The 25,042-nt window shown below is 38.0% G+C and overlaps 1 protein-coding gene across 35 annotated transcripts in view; it reads left to right on the top strand.

Annotated features, from left to right (window-relative positions):
• Positions 1-25,042, top strand: part of MLIP (muscular LMNA interacting protein) — a 238,815-nt gene that overhangs the window by 190,405 nt on the left and 23,368 nt on the right. For 23 of the 35 annotated variants that reach the window (XM_070514723.1, XM_044776883.2, XM_070514727.1 and 20 more), the window contains one exon: positions 13,820-14,026. The exons of the other annotated variants lie outside the window; for them this stretch is intronic. In XM_070514723.1, the coding sequence (XP_070370824.1) occupies positions 13,820-14,026 (207 nt within the window). The remainder of the gene's footprint in view (positions 1-13,819; positions 14,027-25,042) is intronic. 35 annotated transcript variants of the gene reach the window in all.

The raw sequence follows: 25,042 nt of genomic DNA, 5'->3' as shown, positions 1-25,042 counted from the left end.
AAAAACCTGATGTAGTCTTTGACTCTAAACGCTAACACTGATGTGTTTGAAACATGTTATCATCTCTAAACATTGGAGAGATTGTTACAGATTTTAAAATGTGGGTGAGATCAGACTTTGAATGTAAAGGTCACAAATGTAAAGGTCACAGCAAGATATATAAGTTTGAAGAGGAATTGTGTGAAGAGTGTTGGGATAAAGATAAAATAACTAAGTAGGTAATTTCAGCAGAGAAAAGAATAAATCCAAATGAGAAGAGCAGACAAAAGAACACAAAGGAGAGAGAGAAGCAGAGAGCTAAAACTGGTAAATAAACTGTCTTTTCAATTCTCTTAAAAAAAACAGACAGCTTGAGAAGTACAGCCTATAGAAAACTGAAGTCAGGCTACTGAAGCAGGTGATTTAAAATAACAATATGGAAAAAAGAAAATGGGATTAAAAATGTACTTTTCTTTATTTCAAAACTTGCATGGAAAGGAGATCTGTAGTAAATTTGTAAATTCAAAATTGGTGATTTCCTAAGGATGGGAGCTGGTAGGTATTTAGAGTTTTTCAAAAATAATGTTCTAATCTCCAAATATGGACATCCTAAATGAGATTTAATCTATTGTGGCCCAGCTATCCAAATATCAATTATCTTATGGAGCTCTAGATCTTTAATATATATTTTTTTGCGTGAGGAAGATTCACCCTGAGCTAACATCTGTGTCAGTCTTCCTCTACTTTATATGTGGGTCACCACCACAGCATGGCTGATGGGTGGTGTAGGTCTGTACCCAGGACCTGAACCCATGAACTTGGGCTGCCAAAGTGGAGTACATCAAATTTAACTACCAAGCCAGGGGCCAGCCCCACTTTAATATTTGTTTTACCTTACTTTTCCTTGAAAATAGAAAAGTACATTTGGTAAGAAAATAAACAACTACCAGGAACTGGATTGTCAGTTATCTTTATCTAGTAGAGTTAAGAAGCTTAGCACATTTTACCTGCTCAAATAAAAGCAAGTATAGGTGATATTTATTCCATTGGGTAAGTTCAGAAAAATAGAGGTATTGTTCTCAGTCTTTGGCTAAATGGTCTCTGGGAAGTATTGGGCCCTCATGAATTGTATTTGGTGGAAGCACTGGCCCTTGGCAGGGTATTGTAGGGTCAAGCTAGTTTCATCTCCCATTTTAGAACCCACATTCAGGCAGGATATGATGACTTTATTCATTTTGATGTGTAATTAAATCAAAGGGAAACTAGGGCATCTTGGATTTACAGAAAGAGCTCTGGAATGTGGATTCTAGTCATGATTATGTGGTTAACCAGCTTTGCCCAGTGTATTTGTGAAACCTGAACCTCATCAATGAAATGAGGAGATTGGATTAGACCAGTGGTTCTTAAACAGGGTGACTTAGCTCCAGACATTGTTGGTTGACATGGCTGGGGAGGGGTGTGCTATTGGCATCTATTAGGTAGAGGCCAGGGATGCTACTAAACATCCTACAATGTACAGGACAGTCTCCCACAATAATTATCCTGCCCAAAATGTCACTAGTGCTGGGGTTGAGAACCCTGGACCAGACCATCTCTCGGCTCCCTTCCAGGTCTAAGAATACTGTGACTAATGAAAGTCAATACTATCCCTGCCAGCGGCATTTCGGTTCAACCAACATTGATTAGGTGTCTTCTTTTTGTATTTTAATTAAGAACTTTTCCTTATTTGATTTACACAAAAGAGGTAAGTTAGACACCATTTATGAATTTCTCTCATTCCACATAGCCTCTACTTAAAAAGATAGCCCTGTTTGATAAGCATCATACCTTTTCATTAGCTCTGGATATGTCAGCAAAATTATGGCTTCCCCATCTTTCTAGACATTTCTCCTTCCCTCTTGTGTTTCCCCAATTGTTAGGTTTCAGGATAATCAACTAAAAGATAAAATTTTAAAAGTCAGATAGTCTGTATGATAAATGTGTGCTGTTGGATTAAGTCATTTCTGATGCTGGATCTTATTATCCGCTTACAGTGTATGAAGGCACTGTATGAAGTAATTTTGAAGGTGCCCTCTCACCCTGAAATTCTGCATTTACATTTTTAATTATTATTGGAACCCTCCTGATATTCCACATCCTTAGGTGATCCAAAAAAGGAAGAAAAAAAAAGACCAAGTATTACTCAGGTCATAAGTTTGGAGAGATGGATAGTCTTATAATCTACTGTTTAGGTCAAAATCATGACAAATGATACCTATCCCCATAGAGTTTGCTATGATTTTTTTTTCCTTTTGAATTGAGCAATTTTGGGTAGAGAATCTCTTTATTTGGACTTTTTCTTTCTTTAAAAATTACTTTGTATTTACTTCCTTTTCGTAGGGTATTGAGAAATCATCAATATGATTTATTGCCACTATTTCCCTTGGAATAACTAAAATTTTGTTTTGCCTTTCCTTAAGCTAGAAACCCTGGGAGGAAAGAGAATTTCTCTTCAAAATTTATATATATATGTATATGTATGAGTGTGTATGTTTATACCAAAGATATACACATATTTAATAGCCTTTTAAAGGGCATTGGTATTTGCTACTTAAATTACTTTTTTTCCTTTTTTGCATTGGCAAACTTGACAACTTTTTTTTTTTTTTTTTGAGGAAGATTGGCCCTGAGCTAACATCTGCTGCCAATCCTCCTCTTTTTGCTGAGGAAGACTGGCTATGAGCTAATATCCGTCCCCATCTTCCTCTACTTTATACGTGGTACGCCTACACAGCATGGCTTGCCAAGCGGTGCCATGTCTGCACCCGGGATCCGAACTGACGAACCCTGGGCCGCTGTAGCAGAACGTATGCACTTAGCTGCTGCACCACGGGGCAGGCCCCCATGGCAACTATTTTTGTTGCAAATAACCTAAATAGAAAGGCTAGGCAGGAAACCTAAAATTTAAGCAAAGATACTTTTTATAATGAAAGTGAAGATGGCTTTGCAAGTTTTTCCTGTCTCTGGATTTCTTGTTTCTGCATTCTTACGTGCAGAAGACACCATACGTTGATTCATTTGTTTCATAATCAAAAATGACTCTGGGATAATCCTTGCGATAAACTTTGGGGATAATTTTTTCTCTTCTATCTCTCTCTGGGAGGTGATATGGGACTGGGTGACAGGCTCTATATGAGAAATATAATTTAGGGGCGGGCCCGGTGGCCCAGCGGTTAAATGCGCATGTTCTGCTTCAGCGGCCCAGGGTTCACCGGTTTGGATCCCGGGTGCGGACATGGCATCGCTTGGCAAAGCCATGCTGTGGTAGGCGTCTCACATATAAAGTAGAGGAAGATGGGCACGGATATTAGCTCAGGGCCAGTCTTCCTCAGCAGAAAGAGGGGGATTGGCAGTAGTTAGCTCAGGGCTAACTTTCCTCAAAAAAAAAAAAAAAACAAAAAGAAAAGAAATATAATTTACTTGAAGAACATCAACCCTTTCACGTAAATTCCTTGTTAATACAATAATCGATTCAAAGGAATAAGACCTCAGGATATTAAAAACTATAAGATCATTTTTCTTTAAAATTATAACACTTTGTTAACATGAGCAATATAAATGATGCATTTAATGCACCTAAAAATATAAATTCACCTAAATATATACTAATCTTGTACCATGAAGAAGTTTATAATAGTGTAACATTAAACCTATCTTGTATGTACACAGCCTGCTGAGAATTTCAAAATAGTAAAAGTGGATTTTTTTTTTTTTTAAAACAAAGATATCTAAATGCTTTTGGTATCAATAGAGTAGGAATTAACTCATATTTGTGTGCAGGGTATCTCAGCTTTAAAATGTTACCTTAAAATAATAAAACTATGGTCTCTTCCTAGTTATCCTAATGAAGACAGGGCAGCTCCTGAAATAAGTATGGAGTGGGCCTTAGAAGAGCAAGCAGTTTGCTATCTACGTACTTTTATAAGGAAGGTCCTACCTCCTCACAGTCAGTCAGAGATCTGCAGGTATCAGTCAAGTAACAAACTTTTTAGCCACTTGTCGTGATTGGATACTTTCTGCCATTTTGTGAAATGGAATCGTTCTCATGCTCCGTCTCTTACTGTTTTAAAATCCAACCAGTTCCCGAAATCTCCTGTCACTCTCAAGATGACCTCTCTCAGAGCTTCTTGTTTTTCCTCCCTCGATACACCTATTCTGTGGGTCCCATACCAGACAAGACACTGGGAAACTTGTGACTCATGTCATTTTGTCCACTTTTACTTGGAATCCAGCACACGTGTCTTCCCTAATCTGTGATTCACCAAATTTATCAGAGGTTATTTTAACCACCGCTGACTCCACCCCAGGCTCCAGCCCAGTACTGATGGTGGAGCAGAGCGACCTTTCTCAGTCCCTTACTGGGGCTTCTGATCTCCCCGTTTCCCTCCTTCTCCTCCATCCTATTCTGCCCTGTCTCCTTCCCTCAGGCTAAGCAAACTTTCTGTGTTCTTACTCTGATTTATTGTATATTCTTCCAGAGTTTTGATGTCCTGAATCCTGGACTTTTGAAACCCAAAGGCTTTCTCTCTCAAAGTATTACCTCTGCCATACATTCCCAAAATCTATTCGGAAGCTCAAAATCCAAAAATTAACTCTTTAAAATTCTGCTCTATCACCACCAAAACTCCTACCCTGAGACATTAAGGTGGAATTAAGCCTTAGCTGCCTGAGTTGGTGGAAGGACCACAGAGCACGGGACTATGGGGGTGGAAGAACCGGAAAATACTCTTTCCTGGATGTGGTCCCTGCAGTGCAGAGGAGTGCTGTGGTTTCCTGATGGATAGTGTCGCTGCTTTCTCCACACTCACTCTATTTTCTTCTGCTCTTAGCATTTGACCATTTCATGTTTGTGTCAGTCTCTGCAATAGATATGAGTGACTTCACAGGAAATAGAGCAGACCATATCCCTGCCCCCAGGGAGCTTAGATTCTAGTGGGTTCTAAATACTCTGAACCTTGATCTCTGTCTCTTTTCTGCCATTCTTACCCTTCTCTGCAACCCTCTTTGTTTCCTCATTCTAAACTGTCCACTTCACACTCAGGCTGCGCACTTCATGGCCTGGTCCTCTGGTCCTCTAATCCATTAAGGGCCCCTACCCTGGCTGTGGATTACTGGAGCCTTTGACTTTCCTGCTTCCTCAAAGGAGAGAAACATTGTGATAGAATGCAACGAGTGATCTTGCGTTGATCAGTCAACTCTCTGAACTTCAATTTTATCCTAGAAAAATGAGGCTACTGATTCCGTTTCTAATGGTACCCATGGTAATCCCATTCATGGTTAAATGAAATAGTCACTGTGAAAGGGCTCTGAACACTTTAAAAGGGATGCAAATTTTAAATTTTTATTGCTATCATTTCCCTTACAATCTCTATAATTTTTGAAGAAAGGAGTTGACTTCCTACTAAGGAGTGACCAAAATATGTCCTCCTTCTCTCCACCATTATGAGAAATCAGAGAAGTGTCTTTTCTAGGTTACTTTCTAACTATTCAATTTACCTTGCATCTCTCCAACCAATGCATTCAGGTCAGCTGTGTAGGACAAGAATTAAACTATATGTACAGAAAAAACATAAAACTCTGTTTGAGCCCTCTGGTGTCCACAGTGATTGATAACGAAATCTTTTCTCTTCCTTTTCCCTTGAGCACGTCTCCATCAAATGCCGTCACACTTATCCATGTCATCTGCTCTGTGAAATTGCTGTCAGACAACTACAAACTTTAAGCACTAAATAAGCCAAGGCTTATCTTTGAAATTATATTTTATAATTTGAAAACTTTTTTTTGTATAGAGGATTTGAAGTAGCTAAGCATATGCTATCTTTTTTTCATACTTCACAAGTTCAAATGTTTTGGTTCAAATCAGGAATCAAAGTAGATAAGTGTTGCCTTACGTACATCTGTTTTTAAAATGCATATGGATTCTTCAAAATTAGGGCTGATAAGCAAGAAATTATACCATATGTTCAAAATTAAGAGACCTAATTTATCTTGGCTTGATCTTGGTGAAATGTTAGATGATTGGAATATTTTCGTGGTAATTTGGGGATTCTGTGATCGTGTCTGTGAAGTGTTGATGTATCTTTGGCTGAAGGAGTCACTCTTTAAGAAATACATTGTAACTGTTCTTGACTTTATGAACAGAGTGTTGTTTTAAATTAAAACTATAGCAGAAATGCTATAACTCTGATTGTAAATTGTTAAAAGCTCCAGGCAGGAGAGGAAACTGAAAATAAGTACAGCATTTAAAAATAAGTGTTGTTTACCAAAGAGATGGGAAGAAGGGAGAGAGGATGGAGTTAAAGGCTCCAGTAATTTCACCCAGTGGTGCTCTGAGTTCCCAAGGGCGCAGATGACTCTGCGTGGTGTGAAGAGGGGACAGCGGGAGTGGCGAGAAAGCGGATTTTCACCCTTCACTTCCAAACCACAGGAAAGGAGGTAACTTTAAAATGTCAGGATGGAACAAAAGAATCTCAGATGTGCAGGCTTTAATGAAAAGAGCCCATAGTGCCCTAAAATGCCCTTTGGTGTTGCAATGGAAACAGCTTTTGAAGTTAAACAGTTGGACTTGATGGCTCTGTAGAAAGTGGACTTTTTCTAGAGTGGTGAGTGCATCCCTTATGGCTGTAGCATTAATTTTTCTGATGTCTCTGTCAATACTTAATTCTGCAGTATCTACAGTTCTCTTAATAAACAGAGCTAAATTAATTTATTTACTGCTTACTTGTCTGCTAATTTTTCTCTGATGAATACAGATATTATTTGCTTCATTAGTGTTTGTGTTCTTGAAGTTTTGCGAGATAGGATACTATAATCAACCAAAATAATTAATTCCTTTAAAAAAAACAAGCTCCTAAGTAAGGCTTCTTTTATTTTGAAAAATTTGTTCTAAGTATTTTTTTTATTGAAAATGACAATTCTCAAGTAACTGAAAAGCAGTTTAAAGTATTTTATCAGAAATAACTATGTTACATATCTCACTGATAGAAACATGTGCAAGACAGTTTTATGACACCTGTCCTTCCCTCAAAGGTTAGAACATCCAAAGATTCATCTACTGAATGCTAAAGCAGAGCAGAATAATGTTCATTTTCAGGAATCATTTAGAACAGCGGTCTTCAAAGTAATATGTACCAACCTCAAGATAATTCATTGGGGTGGAGGTGGCATACAAGTCAGACACGATGAAGATTTTATTAATGTTTCTTTTTTGTTTTTTCGGTGGATGGTTAGCCCTGAGCTAACATCTGTTGCCAGTCTTCCTTTTTTTTTTTTGCTTGAGGAAAATTAGCCCTCAACTGACATTTGTGCCAATATTCCTCCACCTTGTATGTGGGTTGCCACCACAGCATGGCTGACAAGTTGTGTAGGTCCACGCACAAGATGCGAACCTGTGAACCTGGGCTACTGAAGCAGAGCACACTGACTTCACCACCACACCACAGGGATGGCCCCAATTAACGTCTTTTTTAAAATCTAAAACTGGGGTCACAAACTATCACCTGTGGGCCAGACTTGCTCCACCACCTGTTCCTATGGATAAAGTTTTATTGGCACACAGCTGTGCCCATTCATTTATGTATTGTCTAAGGCTGCTTTCACACTACCATAGCAGGTGTAATTGTGACAGAACATAAGGTTTGCAAAGCCTACAATATATACTAACTGGAAAAAGTTGACCAACTCCTGACCTAAAATAATAAGAAAGATTTTAAGCTTGGCTGATTTATACGGGTTTACATTGGTCTCCTTTGTATGTCTGAGTGATAGACAGTCACAACTCATGCACATTCTAAGTGAGATTTCCTAGAAAAGTGTCAAGAGCTCTCCAGCTTTGTGCAGTAGACAGAGAGCCCTAAGTTGGCTGTTCCTTAAGGCTGTAACAGTTCATGTGCCTAGATGGACATGTAATTTATCATTTTAACTATCTTTAAAGTAATCCTCATAAAATTAGCAAATGACTTTATTTTAAAAATCTCCTGCAAAATAATCTACATTGAATATACCACTACTAATATAGGCATAAACAGCAAGAAATGGCAGAAGTGACACAGTACCCATGCCTAGGATAAGCTTGTTATTGGCCATAAATATGTTATAAACACTGATAACCTACTTGAATTTGACAAGAAGTAGGCCAATTTTTGGAAATTTTTGAAACTATTTTAAATAAAATTTTATATCTTCTTTCATTGTCAGTGTACCCAGCTCTAAGTTTATATTTTTGCCTTGAATTTTAACTGATAGTTGTTTTCTGTTACCATAATGAGTGAGACATTTACAAAGTAGGCATCCAGGACATGGAGATGCTGTGCAGTTTTCAGTAATGTTTAAAGATGTGGGGTTCTCAGAACTATAATGTTTAAAGTTTTGCTGAAGTGAATGATAAAAGTCCTTTTCGAAGACTCTTCATAAAGGAAAAGTTAAAAACCCAGTTTAATTGGAGATATACGTGTTCCTCCTGCTGCAGTAAACACTGTAAGTTGGATCAAAGTATAAATTTAAAAATATTCTCAACTTATAGCATTTGTGTTCTCAATATGAAATATACAAAAAGTGCCATTTTTGGGGGTTACAGGAAAGATAAGTGACTTCTTCAATAAAATCACTGTTTTATGGGAAAACTGTGAAGATATAGTCAGCAATGGAGTATATTTTAACAAAAAGGATTGTAGTATGAGGTTGCAGTTATATCAACATCTGTAGATAAGCTATAATGACAAGGAAGATGTAGATACATACTATATATATTTATATATATAAGATAGATAATAAAGATTTCTATATATAGAAATAGGAATAAAGATATCTATCTAGCTGTCATCTATGTATCTACCTATCTATCTATCTGTCTATCTATCTATCTATCTATCTATCTATCTATCTATCTTTACAATAACGAAATGGAGAAGGACCAAGGAAATCTTTTGGAACATTCAGAGGTTCTTAAGTTATCTCCATGGCAAAGTATCTTAAAAAGTGATAAACTTCAAGATGCATTATGAATATTTGTTTTTCAAAAATGCAAATGAGGTTCCTGGTTTGAATATGACAGGTATAAATTCAGCAGTGAATTACATTTTTTCATACTGATATCATCCAAAAGCCAAAAGGAGGAGAAAGAAAACCACAAACTCCTATTAGAACACAAGCAAACAATTAGTGACAGCTAAAGCCCTGCGAGAACCAATGGAGAGAAGGAGGATGTGGAGCCGAGGGTATAGAGACTACAGAGTGCGGAGTCAGCCAATACTCCTCTTGAGCATGTGGGATGCACCTTAACATGCAAGCCCCCAGTCGCTTGTCTCTGCATGGCTGCCGGTGTTGGCAGCAGACCATCTCTGACCTGATTTTGTTCTGAGAGGCAGAGGAGGTGAGGCTATGTGGCTACATGATGAATCATACAGCAAATCACATTGGCAGGAGGCTTTCTCTCTCTCTCCTGGGCAGCCTGGACATAGATGCGTTGCTATGGAAAGTACCGCACAGCTGACAGTGTTCATTACTTGAGGAAAAATAGAAGCTAAGCAAACTCACGCCCCGGTGCCGGTATCTTTGGAGCACAAGGTCAATCCCAGGTGGTGGTCCTTTTCTCATATGACCCTCTTGCGAAAACATCTGGTCCAGGAAAGATTTTTTACTATGGAGATAAATAAAATAAAAAAAGGGAAAAGAAATGCTTCCCAGATTGGATAACACACAAAATCAATCTTTACATTGAGACTATTAAACAAAGTGATTGACAATAGCTGAAGATGATGAAATACTCCAGGTACCACAAACAACAAGAAAGGAGAGGTCACAATCTTCACCATGGGCAGGTTGAATTCAGGCCAAAAATTCCTTAAGCAAGACAAAAAGAGACCTCCTTATATACTAAAGGATAAAATTTACAGGGAATATACAATAGTTAGAGCATCTAAGCATCAAAATATAACATCAACACTCATAAAGCAAAAGCAAGAGATAAGATGAGAAAGAACTGACAATACGTCAGTGGCAAAATGCTTTAATTAACTCATTTTTCAGTTTATAATAGATTATGTGGAAAAATAGGTTAAGATAGATCATCTAAAGTAAATCGAATTAATATACATATGGTTAGATTATATCCTGCAACAAAACAAAAAAATATCCTTTTTAGTATGTGTAAAATTCTCATAAAAACTGACTATATATTACACCAAAAAGAAAAAACTATTAATGCTAAGATAAAAGTAATTCCCAGAACTTCCTCCGATCACAAAATTTTATAAATTAATAACACAGTTAGAAAACACAAAAAGTCTCTGCCATCTGTATATTGCAAAATTTGCTTTTCAATATAAAGAGGAAATTCGAAATAAAATTTCTACCTGGAAAAAAAAAGTAAAAAATTATTGTCTATTAGAATTTCTGGGGTACAGTTAAAATAGTCCTTGGAAGAAAATTTATAACTCTAAATATGCTTAATGGATAAATAAGAGAATAAAAATAAATCAATTTAATATTCAATTTGGAAAATTTAAGAACAGTAAAATGCCCTTTGCATAAAAAAACAAAAGAAAGAAATTTATAAGAATTGATAAAAGATAATTGGAAAACACAAAAGTTATGGAAATAATACATAAAAAATATTTTTGAAAAGTGTATAAAACAGTAACAGTGTAGTAACACTGTTACAATGTAACCATACTTTCAAAATTCAGAAGAAAATGATTTTGCAACTTAGAATTCTATATCCAAAAGATCAAATGTAAGGGCAGAACAAAATTTTCAACATGCAGGGTGTCAAAAATTTGCTTCCAATGCTCCATTTTCCCAGGAAGCTCTTTTAGGGTCCAGCAAATATGAGAAGAAACCAAGGAAAAGAAAGACGTGATACTGGAAACAGGAGATTGAACACAAGAGACAGGCAAAGAAAATGCCCAGGATGATGGTAAAGGGAATCGCAGGATAACAACTTATACAAAGCGGAGAAGACAACCAGCACAGATTGGATGAGGTGCCTCAAGTGACATATTCTGTCGCCACCAAGAATCGTTTCACCTTTGTACTGTACTGTCCACCGGACAGTGCTGTTGTGAGCCTGGCCAAGATTCTTAGCTCTCTTTGGCCTGTGCAAATGCTGATGAAATTCTGCTCTCCCCTCCCCGACCAGCTGCCTGGAACAGCTGGCACCATCTGATGCTACAGAAATCTTCAGGTGTAACCGACTCGGAGAAACGGAGGTTGCCCACAGCGAGCTTAGAAACATACAACACAGACCAGCACACCCTCTCCAAAGGTTTTCCTCTTGATGGGGGGTCAGACCTTGACCTTGCCAGATTCCCCCATATAGGGAACTCTGCTTCCTCTGGATTGCTGCAGGCTCTCCTCCTGACATCCTCACAATGGGTTTGTAAACCCTCCACAAAAGCTGAAGCCAGAAAATAAACAGAGACTGTTCAGCTCATCTCCTCCTAGGCACCTTCAACTGTTAATAACAAGGCTGCCTTTTTGTGCTTGTGACTCAGTTTTCTCATTAATCACTTTCTGCATTGATTAAGAAGTGTAATTAGTTATTGATAAAATAATGAAATATTTGACTGAGAAATAAAACAAAATTAGAATATATTTCAATGTAAAAGCCATTTTTTTTTTTTAAGGAATGGGCCCTGAGCTAACACCTGTCGCCAATCTTCTCTTTTTATTTTTCTTCTTCTCCCCAAAGCCCCCAGGTACACAGTTGTATATTCCAGTTGTAGGTCCCTCTGGTTGTGCTATGTGGGACACTGCCGCCACCTCAGCGTGGCCTGACTAGCTGTGCTGGGTCCACTCCCAGGATCTGAACCAACGAAACCCCAGGCGGCCAAAGTGGAGCGCGTGAACTTAATCACTCAGCCATGGGCCTGGCCCCTAAAAGCCATCTTTACTGGGCAAATACTACAAGCATCCCATTAAAGTTGCACACTAACATGACTATTATTTAGTAATCTTAGAGGCATTAGCCAATGGAATTTGAAAAAAGAAAAGAATGACAAGTACAAAAAGTAGTAAAGGGAGGTAATTTGATCACTCTGTTAGGTGATTGATATTTTAGGTGGTATTCGTGGAGCTTCCAAGAGAAGCACTGAATGGCAACACAGTCAGTGAGATAACTCAGTCATGTGTCTCCGTAGGGAATCCATAGCTTTCATGCACCAATATAGAAATATTCCAAACTGTCGTCAATTGTGAAAAAAAAACCCTCCAATAAGATACAGAATATTGTAAAGAGGGTGCTATCTTTTTCATAAATGTATCCTTGTGGTCTGTGTGTGAAATGAGAATGTCTATTTGTATTTCCTTAACATGTAAAATAAACTCTTGAAGCACAAACAGGAAACTAATACAAATAAAACGCATTTAGTCACACTTTCAAAGTATAGACGGTTAAAGCCTCTCATTTCTACAAACTTAAAATCCTTAGAATTGTAATTTCCTAACCTGCTTGAAATTTTTCAAGAGTTTTTTTTAAGTAAGCTTTGAACCCATGGTATGGACCTCCTCTGATACAGCAAACACATTCAGCATAAATTTTAGAAAACCAATCAGTGGCTTAAAAACACGTGGTTTTGGCAAAATGAATTCAGCCTACGTGAAAACATATTAATTGTACAGTTTTAAAAGTTGAATTTACCTGTTAGCTGAATGTCATTTTGAGCAATGTATGTTATTTTATATTAAATTTCCATTTCGCACAAAGCCAAACATATCCATTCATTGCTTATGGATCAGAGAAATAAAAGAAGAATAGACTATATTATTGAACTCATAGAAAATATCATCTTCCTTTGAAAGTTCAATCATGAATGCATTAAGCATCTACTATATTAGGCATTGTGCTTGACTCTGAGGTCACAGAGGTAAATAGAGCAGGTTTCATTTTATAGGGTTCATGTCCTCAGGGTTTTTACTGTAGGATAATCACTATCAATTTATTACCTTACATGAAATATTTCAGAAATGTAAGAGGTCCGTGTATATCTGCAAATAAGTAGCCCTGTAATTTCATGGATATTTACGTATCTAGGCCCTTTTTGAAACTTTTCTTTGTAGGCTCAAGAATTCCCACTCTTGTGATTTCCTCACTCCATTCACTTAATTCATGGCCTCATCTGGCAGCTCCTACTTCCTCAAAGCATTTCACATTCATCCCCTTTCCAAGGTGAAGACCTGCTCTAGTTCAGGCCTCATCCCCTCTCCTCTCTATGGTTAAACTCATCTATTTGCTCTCTCTCCAGTTTCTCTCCAAAGCAACACACTGCCTGGCACCGAAGACTTCATTCGTTCTTTCCAGACTCACCTCTCCCTGACCCCGTGTCCATACTCAGTACTTTTCCCCCCTGCTCACCGGTTGATATCCTCTATGATGCCCCCTCCCGTTTCGCTCCCAATTTCTTTCAGACCAAATCACAAGCGCCCTTAAACTAATTTCCACCATTACCTACCTCTTGGATGAAGGCTTTTGTAGTCCCATCCTACCCCCTTCATGATGAGCTCTCTCCATCCTTAAACACTTCTCCTCTCAATATTTTCAAAAATAAGAAACTTGGCACCCTTCAAGAGACACTGCAGGCACTTAGTTCTTCGGGAGAGGCTGGAGGTGGGAGACTGACAGGAATTACTGGAAGAGACAAACAATACACTATGAAAGCAGGTGTCTGGTGAGGGACTGAGTACGAGGAGAGGTTTTTTCTTGCTAGTAAGAGATGCCGACATAATGCCTAGAATATTTCGACTTAATTACAAATGAGCTTGACATTGTCCACTAACATGCTCTTTATGCCTTTCTTCTTCCCAGGATGTGACAGTCCCTCACAAGCCTGTTTCTCTCCATCCTTTATATCAGACTAGACTCTATCCTCCTGCTAAGTCCCTGCTGCACCCACAGACCCTCTCACACGCTGACTGTCTCACCCCAGGACCCTTCAGTCACTTGTCCTCCTTCTCACTGAGTGATGAACAGGACAATTCTCACACCCTGTTTAGTCACAACGCGTATAATAAGGTGAGAATTCCCTGCTGAAATAGGAATTGTTCTGTGCTGTGAATGTTCTTTATGCTTAACTTCTAAAACTTAAATGTGGAGGAAACACACATTAAGAATATTTAAATATTTAACATTTAAATATACTAAGAATATTAAATATTTGTGTTAAAGCACGTGACCTTACGAAAAGATAATTAACCTTGAGAAATTATTAAATATTTATTTTTGCCTCAAAGTCATGTCCTGATTTGTGTTCCTCATTGTTTCCTGTTCTAACCCCAAGGTAGAAATCTCAAGAAATTTTCCAAAACCTTACAAGATGCCATTATTGATCTATCTTCCAGTCTTAGTTCAATGCTCTTAAAAAGCTTCTTTAAATTACAGTTACTTAATGAGGATACCCTTACTATCGCAGTCAATGGGCAAAGAAATACTTAGAATTTCTGCAAAGATCTGTAAAATAATATTAACATTTTAAAATGTGTATATCTGCCTCGTAATGTATAGTAATGAGATATGTAAAAAGAAGAGATGGTCAATATCTTATGTACATATATTTTTTTAAGTGAAAAGTTATTTATAGTTGGCTTTGGAATGCGATCATGAATGTTCTACCAGAAGTGAGCAGTCAATACCACATGAAGCTTGCGTATAAGTGCCCTTTGTTCTTCTGAGCATTACCATAAGGACATCCTGGCTGATACAGACTCTCAAACTCTGAAAATTCCCTCAAAGAAATGACTAGTCAAACTCAACCCGCAATGAAATCTTTTTATAAAATTCAAAATTTTATTTAAAAGCATTTATCTTGCAAATTCTTTGTATCTGATGAAATACTCTTCTATGCTTGGAAATCAATCACGGCCATATGTTCCAGAACATAGCTGAACAATATTCCTTGGGCCTTGAAATGTTGTTTTGAAAAAATGCTCATAAACCCAGTCTAAAGACAATCATCTAAAAAGTGAACACCATTATATGAAGAAAAATTTGCTTTTTTAATTTAATAGTGTCTATCATGACCAAATGATCACCCTTCAGTTAAACTTTTAAAATATTCATTTTCTGCAAGCAAAATGTTTTTGGGCATTAGGATGACATTTTTCATGACCTTCGTTTGTTTCTTACTTTTTGTCTAGAAAACGGAAGTAATTCAGGGAAACTGTTTCAGGGAAAATGCTTGCCAACATTGATGAAATTCATTTAGCTATTAAATGGAGTTAGCAATTCTGATAAAAACGTGACCATTTTCCTATAAGTTGTCGTCTATGATAGGGTTATAATTGTGTTTTATAGATATCAATTGCATTAAAAAGCTCATTCTTTTGATATTTTGGTGGTGTTTTCTGGAACCATTCAGCAAGGACAGAGTCAGCAGTTCATCCATATTTTAGCCTGTGCTTGGTCAGGCTGTAAAGAACAATGTATAAAAGCCACTTGAGCCCGGAAAACTATTTTCAGTCTACACAATCTTCATAATAGATCTTGTCTTTCAGAATCCAAAACCCATTGATATTGAAGAAAGAAACATTCACATCTGAAATAATAATAATAATGTAGTAAGACAGTATTTCTTGATGGAAGATTCAGTTGCTTAGTCCTGTACTTCAATTGTTCCTATTACAATATACGGATTACCCAATTTGATATCCATGTTTACACACCTTGTGTTGTAAATATTGGGCCAATAGCATACTAAGTTATCAACACTTGTCTTTTTTACTTAAAATAGCTTCTTGCTTGGAATTGTAAAACATAATCTGCTACCCAAATTAACTTCTCTCCAATGCTCTGACGTCATTCCTAGGCTTAACTTTAGAGCTTTACCTTTTAGGCTCATCTCCCAACTCAAATCTTTCCACCCTTCCCCCTGGAGAGCCACAGTGAACTTGACTTTATCTTTGACGAGGGCATCAACTGGGGCAAAAGCAAGTAGTTAACAGGTTTTATCTCATGATGAATCTGTAGTATGTGTTCCTCTCTTCTAAATCTTCATTAGACTCCATGTGTCTCCACATCCTTACCCACTCCCCACCCCCTTGTCTTACTTTCAAGATAGAGCTCTATCATCTGATGTCATATCATCTATGATGATGCTCGGGTACTTTCTTTTTCATATTTGAATAAACCAGTATTTCCTCTTTTTCCCCTAGTCTCATGAATGGAGTCGTTACTATTACTTCCTTCTTTAATCCTTGAAAATAATATAGCCTAGTGGGTAAGAGTATGATGTCTCTAGTCAGTCTGTCCGGGTTCATTTCTTGACCCCTCTCCTTCCAGATGCTGATATTGGGTAAGTCATTTGGTCTCTGTGTGCTCCCATTTAGTCATCTGTAAGATGAGGATGATGAGAGTACCCACCTTAGTAGAGTATGTATTATGAGATGAAGATGTACTAATATGCATGAAGTACTTAGAACAGTGCCTGGAACATAACAAGAACCATGTGAGAGTTAGATCTTATTATTAATTAGGCTTCCTGGAATATCATCATTGTCACTCAAATTTCCCATCCTTTTTCTTTTTTTTTTTTAATTTTCTTTTTTTCTTAGGAAGATTAGCCCTGAGCTAACTACTGCCAATCCTCCTCTTTTTGCTGAGGAAGACTGTCCCTGAGCTAACATCCATGCCCATCTTCCTCAACTTTATATGTAGGATGCCTACCACAGCACGGCTTTTGCCAAGCGGTGCCATGTCCGCACCTGGGATCCGAACCGGTGAACCCGGGGCCGCCAAGAAGCGGAACGTGCGAACTTAACCACTGCGCCACTAGGCCGGCCCCTCACCATCCTTTTTCTTGATGATGCTCCAAACCCAGTAATTTCAAGACTTTCTTTCTCTCAGAGTGATCAATAGCCATTATCTCCATTCCCCCTCTATAGACTCACTCTTTAACACACTCTTTTTAAAACATATTATTTTATTGTGGTCACATTGGTTTATAACATTGTGTAAATTTCAGGTGTACATCATTATATTTCAGCTTCTGTATAGACCACATTGTGTTCACCACAAAAAGTCTAGTTTCCATCTGTCACTGTACATATGTGCTCCTTTCTCTCTTTTGGCCTCCTCCCATCTGCACTTCCCCTTTAGTAACCACCAATCTGTTCTCCTTATACATGTGTTTGTCTTACACATATGAATGAAATCATACATCTGACTTATTTCTCTTAGCATAATACCCTCAAGTTCCATCCATGTTGTCGCAAATTTTAACCCATTCTTGAAAGCGTTCTGTCTTTCACCTCAACCACCCTACTCGAATTTCTCTCTCAAGGGTAAACTGCCTGTCAGCAAACTCAGCTGAATTTCCTCAGTCCTCTATCTCTTTTATCCCTTATAGCAATTGACACAGTTGATCATTCACTGTTGAATCTTTCTCCTCACTCTGCTCTTGGGATAATATGTAAATTCCAGCTCTCTGACTGCTCCTTCTTTGTGGACACTTCTTCCTTCTCTTTCTCTTCTCTCTAGTTGCCTCCCTTCAGATATTCACCCACGCACAGGCTTCAGTGGCCATCTTAGTACTTAGAATTCTCAAATCCACATTTCCAATTCTGCTTCTCCTCTGAGATGCAGTTTTATACCTTCAGCTGCTTGCTTGTCAATTCCCCTAGGATGTCATGTTGTCATCTCAAACTCATCATCCATTTCGCCTCAAACTAGTTCTGTTCTGGATTCCCTACTTCTGTCATTAATATCACAATTCTCAGTCCCCAAACTCAACATTTGTTTCATCTACTATGCTTTTTCTGCTTTGTCCTCATAGCTAGTTATTCACCAAGTTGAATGGGTTCCTCTTTTGGTATGCCTGTCTCTCGCAACTCTGTTATTTATTCTGCTTGATTTAAACCAATCTACTTACTTTCCTCCAGGCATGCCTTGGGAATTTCTTGCTCATGAATTCTCCCCACAAAGAATCCCTTCCTGCTTCTTGCTTTACTTATGCAAACCATTCTTGTACTTTATGACCCGGTCAAATTATCCCTCCTCCTCTGTGAAGTTCCCCCGTGCATTGACATTCAAAGTGATATTTTTCTCCTTTCAATTTCTGTAATCCTTGCCTGTGCCAAGGTATCTCAAGCATATTCTAAGTTATCTTGTATTTATTTGTTGTGATTGTCTTAGTGTCCATCTAGGGCATGACATGCTTAATATGCTATTTTTCACATTATAGGTATAGCGATAAATCTGTTAATGATGAACAGATCCTAAAATGACCCACTTATTCACTAGTAGCCCAAGATGATTGAATATTTCAGATTATTTCTTTTTAAGCAGAAACTCAATCTGAGTCAATTGATGGACTTATTAGTAAATTCAGTACACTTTCACTCAATTGAGGATCTCCTTTTTTTGAGGGCTGCATCCAATTTCCAGCGAGCTAATGGAGCGCCTGGGCATGGGAGCACAGGTGGGGTGGGGACGTGGAGGCAGGAGGCATCTGATCTTCCTCTGCTATCGGTGGACTCTGGTATCCCCTGGGGTGTCCTCAGTCCTGTCTGGTGTATGACCATCAATCATGTAATACATTGCTGCATCCTTCTTTCTTCACCTGCACGGCATGCTCTCACAGGCTCTCGGTCAGCTACTTCTGAGTCTTTATAGCATGCAAGGGAAAGCATTGTTACCTGCATAGTGGGAGCAGGTAAATTGTGAGGCTGTCTCAGGACCATCAGCTTAGATACCCTATGTGTCCTTCTCTACTCTTCTGTTCCCGCCGTCTTTGCCATAGGAAACTGCACAAGAGTCCATACTTGTGAATTTGGCTATTCACTAAAATTTATTTGTAACCCCCAAATCAATACTCGCTTCACTTTTGTGGTCATTTGTGGACACATGAAGAACAGTGAAAAATTTGATTGACCTGTGCACATGTTCCCAGCTGAGGTGAGCAAGGGGACGTTCTGCTTTCTTGTTTCAGCTCTCATGCTGTAAGCAGTTGTTCTTTTCACTGTCTGTCTGGTACCACGTGTTTTGAATTTTTGTGCTTTTCATCGGTGATCTCATTCTTTAAAATGGCCCCTAAGCATAATGCTGAAGTGCTGTCTAGGGTTCTTCATGCAAACAGGCTGTGATGCACCTTACAGAGAAAAGATGCGTGTCAGGTAAGCTTCCTTTAGACTCAAGTTATAGTGCTGTGGCTGTGAGTTCAATGTCAACAAATGAATAATATATACTAAACAAGGTGTCTTTAAAGAGAAACACACATCAAACAGGGTTATGCATGATTGGTTGGTGAAAACGTAATCAGACTCGCAGGAACATAATCTTATATTTCATCTTGGAGCAGTGGTTTAGCATTTGCACTTCCATGTTTGCAGTGACTTTACAGATCATAACTCCTATGAATAATGAGAATCAGTTGTACCTTTGTTTGAATTTCTCTGGGAAGAATATATGAATAGTTAATTTGGGAGGTGGTTTGAGGAAACACCAGTTAAGGGAGTGGGGAGCTGAGACAAGGAGGAGAAGACAGCTAATAAAGGGTCCCTCATCAAGCAAGTTATCACTGGGGGTCCCTGGAGTTGAGCTTACTGGGGAATTCTGGGGGCCAGTGTAGGATGTACGGCTCTGAGTGAGGCAACATGAGGTGGCAGGAGGGGAACCCTGCTAGTGGCTATTTGAGGGTTGAACTCCGGGAGAGGAGCATTAATCCTCAGAAAGGGCTATCAGGCAAAGAGAAGCAGGGACAAGCATTTTGAAGTTCAGAGGCTGCTAAAATGTCAAGGCCTGAGATGACATAAGTGGGTCAATGATTTATATTATATATATTCACAGATCTTATGTTTATGATCTAAATGTGAAGTCCAGGATCCTGCAAATCAAAACTTTGGCTATCAAAACTCAAGAGAATTTTCCTTATTTTTGATATATTATGCATTGGGTTACGTATAACTGCTGAAAAATAATGTGTCTGAGTGTATGGGGGTTACCATCTTAAAACTGTGTCTCATCACAGAGTCATTTTGCCAATCTTTCCTGCATTTTGCAATGCATTAAAACATTTTTATCTTCAGAGCTAATAAAGTACCACACACAACACATCTGTTTATGACTAGGTCAAGGCCCAGTGGAGTCTGCTTTCTACGTTTGAGAATTCAGTTCATTTAGGAAGATTAATCTTCCCAGGCAACACTAATACTTGCCGTGGGAGTCTCAGCTATTTTCTTGGCCCTCAGGTAAGAAAATTAATGCGCATATGATGTGCATAAGTAGAAAGTTTATTGCTCTCCATAATTTTTATTCTTTTCTCCATCTTCTGCTTCATTTCTTCCATCTTCTACTCATAATCTCTGAGGCACAGGTGTCGTTTTAAGCCACCCCCAAATTCCAATTCTTCTGGCTTCCTTTCACATTCCAACTTAACTCAGTTTTACGCACTTTTCCTCTTTTCTTATCCCAACTACATTTTCTCCCTTCGGTTCAGCACAACCATAGGCCCTGTAGACAGGAAGTTCTCTCTTATCATTGTTTCCTCTGAGCCTCTACTCTGCCAATTTGCACCAGCAACAGGCAAGAAAACACACAGCCAGCCTATGAACAGAAGTGGGAGGAGCCAGAGCGAAGCCTTCTGCGGCCGGATGACTTTTCTGATTCGCTGGCTGGAGAAAGGCGGGGATTTCCCGCTGGGGAAGGCTAGATTTACAACGAAAACTTGAGACGTTTTACAAGTAGGAATAGGATCTACGTAGACAGAGAGACAGCTTTGAAGTCCCAAGAGAAAATTCACAGCTGTTCTCAGGATATTTTCTCTTTCAGTTTTCAAAAATTATATTATTTGGGGGCCTAGTTTGTGACTGTGCAGTCATTTTATTTTACTTTCGGTTTTCTAAAAATGCATTATCCTTGTGCTATTTTTGTGGCCATTTACCATTTTATTTTAGTTCTAGTTTGCTTCTGTCTCATGAAAGAGATAAGTATGGCCGGTTTCTTTATCCATATGTCCTCCCACTGGTTCTGCTGCTATTAAATTCTATTGTGTATTTCAATGCAAGGGCTGGTTCCAGCTTTTCTCTGGTGCTTTCAGTTTGACTATTTCACTGCTTATCTCTGGAACAGTCGCTTGAAAAATCGCTTCCACTTCCCCGAGCAGGAGAGAGTGTTATTCATCGCGCACCTCTATTCTTCCAGCGGGGAAGCCCTCCCAGCCCTGATTACTCCCACTCCCCCTTGCCGACCCCAGGCTGCTGTCATTGCTGGAGGTCAGGGCAAGACTTTAGAGTCTCTCACAGAGAGAGGAAAACGAGTATAGTCTTCCCTTGGTATCCATGGGGAATTGGTTCCAGGAACCTCCCTGCGGACACCAAAATCTATGGATGCTCAAGTCCCTTCATTAAACAGAGCAATGAACACTGTCGGCCCTCCATATCTGCGGGATTCACATCCGTGGATTGTATTCCTATCTAGGGTGACCGTGTGTCTTGATCTGTCCTTGACGTTTTTTTACAAAGTCTACCAATATGCGTTTTTTAACTTTTTTTGAAAGAATTTTGCTTTCAAAAATAGCTTTTTGAAAAGAAATATTTTACAAGTCTACCAACATAAACCATTTCAGTCAATAAATAATTTTATTTATTTATTTATTTTTTTGGTGAGGAAGATTGGCCCCCCGCGAACATCCATTGCCAACCTTCCTCTTTTTTGCTTGAGGAAGATTATCCCTGAGCTAACGTCTGTGCCAGTCTTCCTCCATTTTGTATGTGGGATGCTGCTACAGCATGGCTTGATTAGCAGTGTGTAGGTCGGTGCCCAGGATCTAAATCTGTGAACCCTGGGCTGCCCAAATGGAGTGCACAAACTTAACGACTATGCCACCAGGCTGGCCCCAATAAATATTTTTATAATTATATGATGTCAGTCATTTTTACTGCCCCTTCTCATCATCAGAAGCATTTTGGTTTGATCGGTGGGTGGACCTATACATACTCTACCTGTAGTGAAATGCACTTGAAGTTCCTCTGCAGACTGTGTTTAAATTAAGATACCAGTTGCTGAATTAATTTTGTTGAATAAATGGTTTTATGCCTATATTTGGAAAAGTAATTCAAAATCTTGCTTTAGCTCCCTTGCCGGTAGAATAGCAATAAAAATAGAATCTCTATCATAGGATTGTTACCAAGATCAAGGGACACATACGTGTAAAACTTTCGTGTTCCAATCTAAGTACGCAGTTTTATACATTTTTCAGCATGCTAGCTATTATTTGGAGAATTTTGGTATTGGAGTGAAGAAAAGATCCATTAACATTATTAAAAGGACATTACTCTCATCTAAAATGCCCTTTTCCTTTATTACCACCTATTCATTCTTTTATTGCTTTCAAATTTATTCACGTATGTATTCTCTTTAATTCTGCTCTCTCACTCTGCTTTCCTTTCTCTTCATAGTCAACTCTACTAAAGTATTTTTTGTATATTTTCTCTCAAAAGTTGCATTATTATTTTGTGTGCAGCTAATTTAATTTACATAAATGCTCCTGTGTCACATGCTTCATTCTTGTCCTGTGGGCTTTTTTTCTCATCTATAATAGTAGCGTATTGGATTTGGTTCCAAAACTTACTCTAGGATTGAAACCGGGCTGGTTGCATCAGAATTCTGTGGGGAGCATTAGAAAAGTGTAAATTCCTGAGATGCACTTAAAACTTCTCATCTCAGATCTTCCACTGAATTGAGTGATCTTAGAGTTTTTACCCCATCAAAAATTCTGTGCTTCCTCTATGATAGCAAAATTTTCCTTTTTTGCTTTTTAAATTCTTTAATTGTTTAGCAAGAAAAATGAAATTCGTTATGAAAAATAAGTTTACAAAGTAAAACTGTTTATACTGACATATTTATAAGTGCTTGATTACAATTGATTTTTTTTTTGTCACAAAAGTAAAAAAAGTAAAAGGAAACACAGCTCTGAAATAGTATATATATTACCTTAGGTCATAAGATTTTTTTTATTCGAGTAAGTTATAAAATGTTAGGTTGAGTTCTTAATTGAAATTGTCCCCATGTGCTTGTAACATTTACAGTTGAGCTGAGTGTGTATGCATACAGTATTCATGGACTTATTGAATCAGAAGTTACATATTTTTTTCCAGTGTACTACTCCAATTATTAAAAGTCGTTTCTTTTAAAAAAAAATACCATGGCTGCTGTCAGGTACTTTCTTACGGTTTACTTTTTAAGAGATTAAAGTGCCTTTATCATAAAAAAATTTTTTAAATATAGCAATCTATTATATTAGAATTATGTTTTTGCTAAGAAAGATGAAGCATTTTACTTGAAATGTATCTTATCTTTATGGTATGTCTGCAGAATATTTACTGATCAGTTTTTATTAGCTTCTTTTCCAAGTAGCTGCTCTTGAGATTGTAGATTAAGAATAAAGAGGGAATATAACTTGTCTATGATGAAAAAGTAAGAGAACAGTGAACGAAATGGAGATGTTTTCAGTCCAATTCCATCCGTTATTTGTCTTTTCTATGTAAAAAAAATCACTCCACTTATAAGAAGCCAAGGGTGAGTCATCTATCAGAATAGCGAGGGAACCTACGCAGCAAAATCTATTGTGAAGGAGAAATACACAGTTTAGGGAATAGGAGGGAACAATCAACAACAGTTGCAATAGACAGCCATCTCGTTGGGCCCTATTGTCTTTGTTTTCATATCATAGAGTGTTAGGGGGTTGGCACACCGATTTTGGTAGCACTGATGAGATTTCAGGGTAGAATGGTGCTGTGTGAATGGGGCAGGAAAACAGAAGAAAAGAAGGAAACTTTTACATCCAGGATGAGTAGGAGGGACAGGTCTTGCCGTCAACTGGCTTTAGCCTGCTTCCTAGGTCATGAGCATCCTTTCTTTAAACATTTTGGATATTTCACCCTATAATTGTTGACGTTTCTTGTTCACTTTCTTTTGTTCCATTTTTTTCTCCTACTTGTTTATTTTCAAATTTAATCCATTTTAAAGTTTATATTTTTACCATAATTGAGAGTATCTCAACTGACATTATCATTGCATAGCTACTCAGAGGACTGACTCCGTGACTCTACAGAAATCCAATAAATGAATTTAAATATTAATGTTATAGGCGTTTTTCCAACATGGGTTAAATTTTTTAGTAGCTCTTCTGGAAGGAGATTTCTTTTCTGAGGTTTCTTCTGATGTTTTAGCAGAGATCAGTCAACAGAGGTTAAAACAGATTGTGACTTAGCTGGAGAAGCGAAAATCTAAAGCAATTCAAATCTTCACCTACTGGTTCAGAGGCTGAGGGGGCTTTGAAATAAAAATTTGTTTCTCTAATGTAAGCTGTAAATATTTAGATCTAAAGATATAGAAAATCTGTTATAAATATATTTCAAGAATAAAGCAACAGCCCTTTGAGATAAGCAGTTTACAGTTGTACATAACTTCAAAAGGAGAAAATGAGAACTAAGTTAAGTGATTTGGTCCAAGGTTACAAAAACCTTGTCTAACTAATAGCCTCATTCCCTAACAATAACAAAGAGCATAGACTCTGCAACTTTTTTATTCGAACATGAAGTCTAGGAATCCTGGAGTCTGGAAGTTGACAAAGCACAATTCTTTATTCATTTCACAAATATTTATTGACTATGCCTTATTTGTAAAGCTGGCCGTGCACTGGAAAACGAGTAGACAGAAACATGAGGGGCCTTGGCCGGGTACTGATTCTCTATTTGGGAAAGACAGAAATTAAACAAATAAGCAAAAAAAATGTATTGCTTAATGACAATTGTCACAACTGCCACACAGATGACAGTCAAGTAGTTATGAGTGCATATAATAGAGGTCCTGATTTGTCTGATGAATCAGGAAAGACTTAATGAGGAAATGATGTCTCATCTGAAATCTGGAAAGAAACAAAGGTTGGGGTCACGCTGGGCATTCCAGTTAGAGGGAACAATGCTGGGGAAGTTTTCAAGGCAGGAAAGAAAACGAAGACGGCAAGCTGGAGAAAATGAAAGCAAGGCCAGGGGATTGAAGAAGCAACCAAAATTAGGAACTATAGTATGAAGTTAG

This window comes from Equus asinus, chromosome 8, assembly GCF_041296235.1.
Source record: "Equus asinus isolate D_3611 breed Donkey chromosome 8, EquAss-T2T_v2, whole genome shotgun sequence".
In the NCBI taxonomy this organism is placed as follows: Eukaryota; Metazoa; Chordata; class Mammalia; order Perissodactyla; family Equidae; genus Equus; species Equus asinus.
The sequence above is the reverse complement of the archived record's forward strand: the minus strand, read 5'-3'. Positions and strand labels throughout refer to the sequence as shown.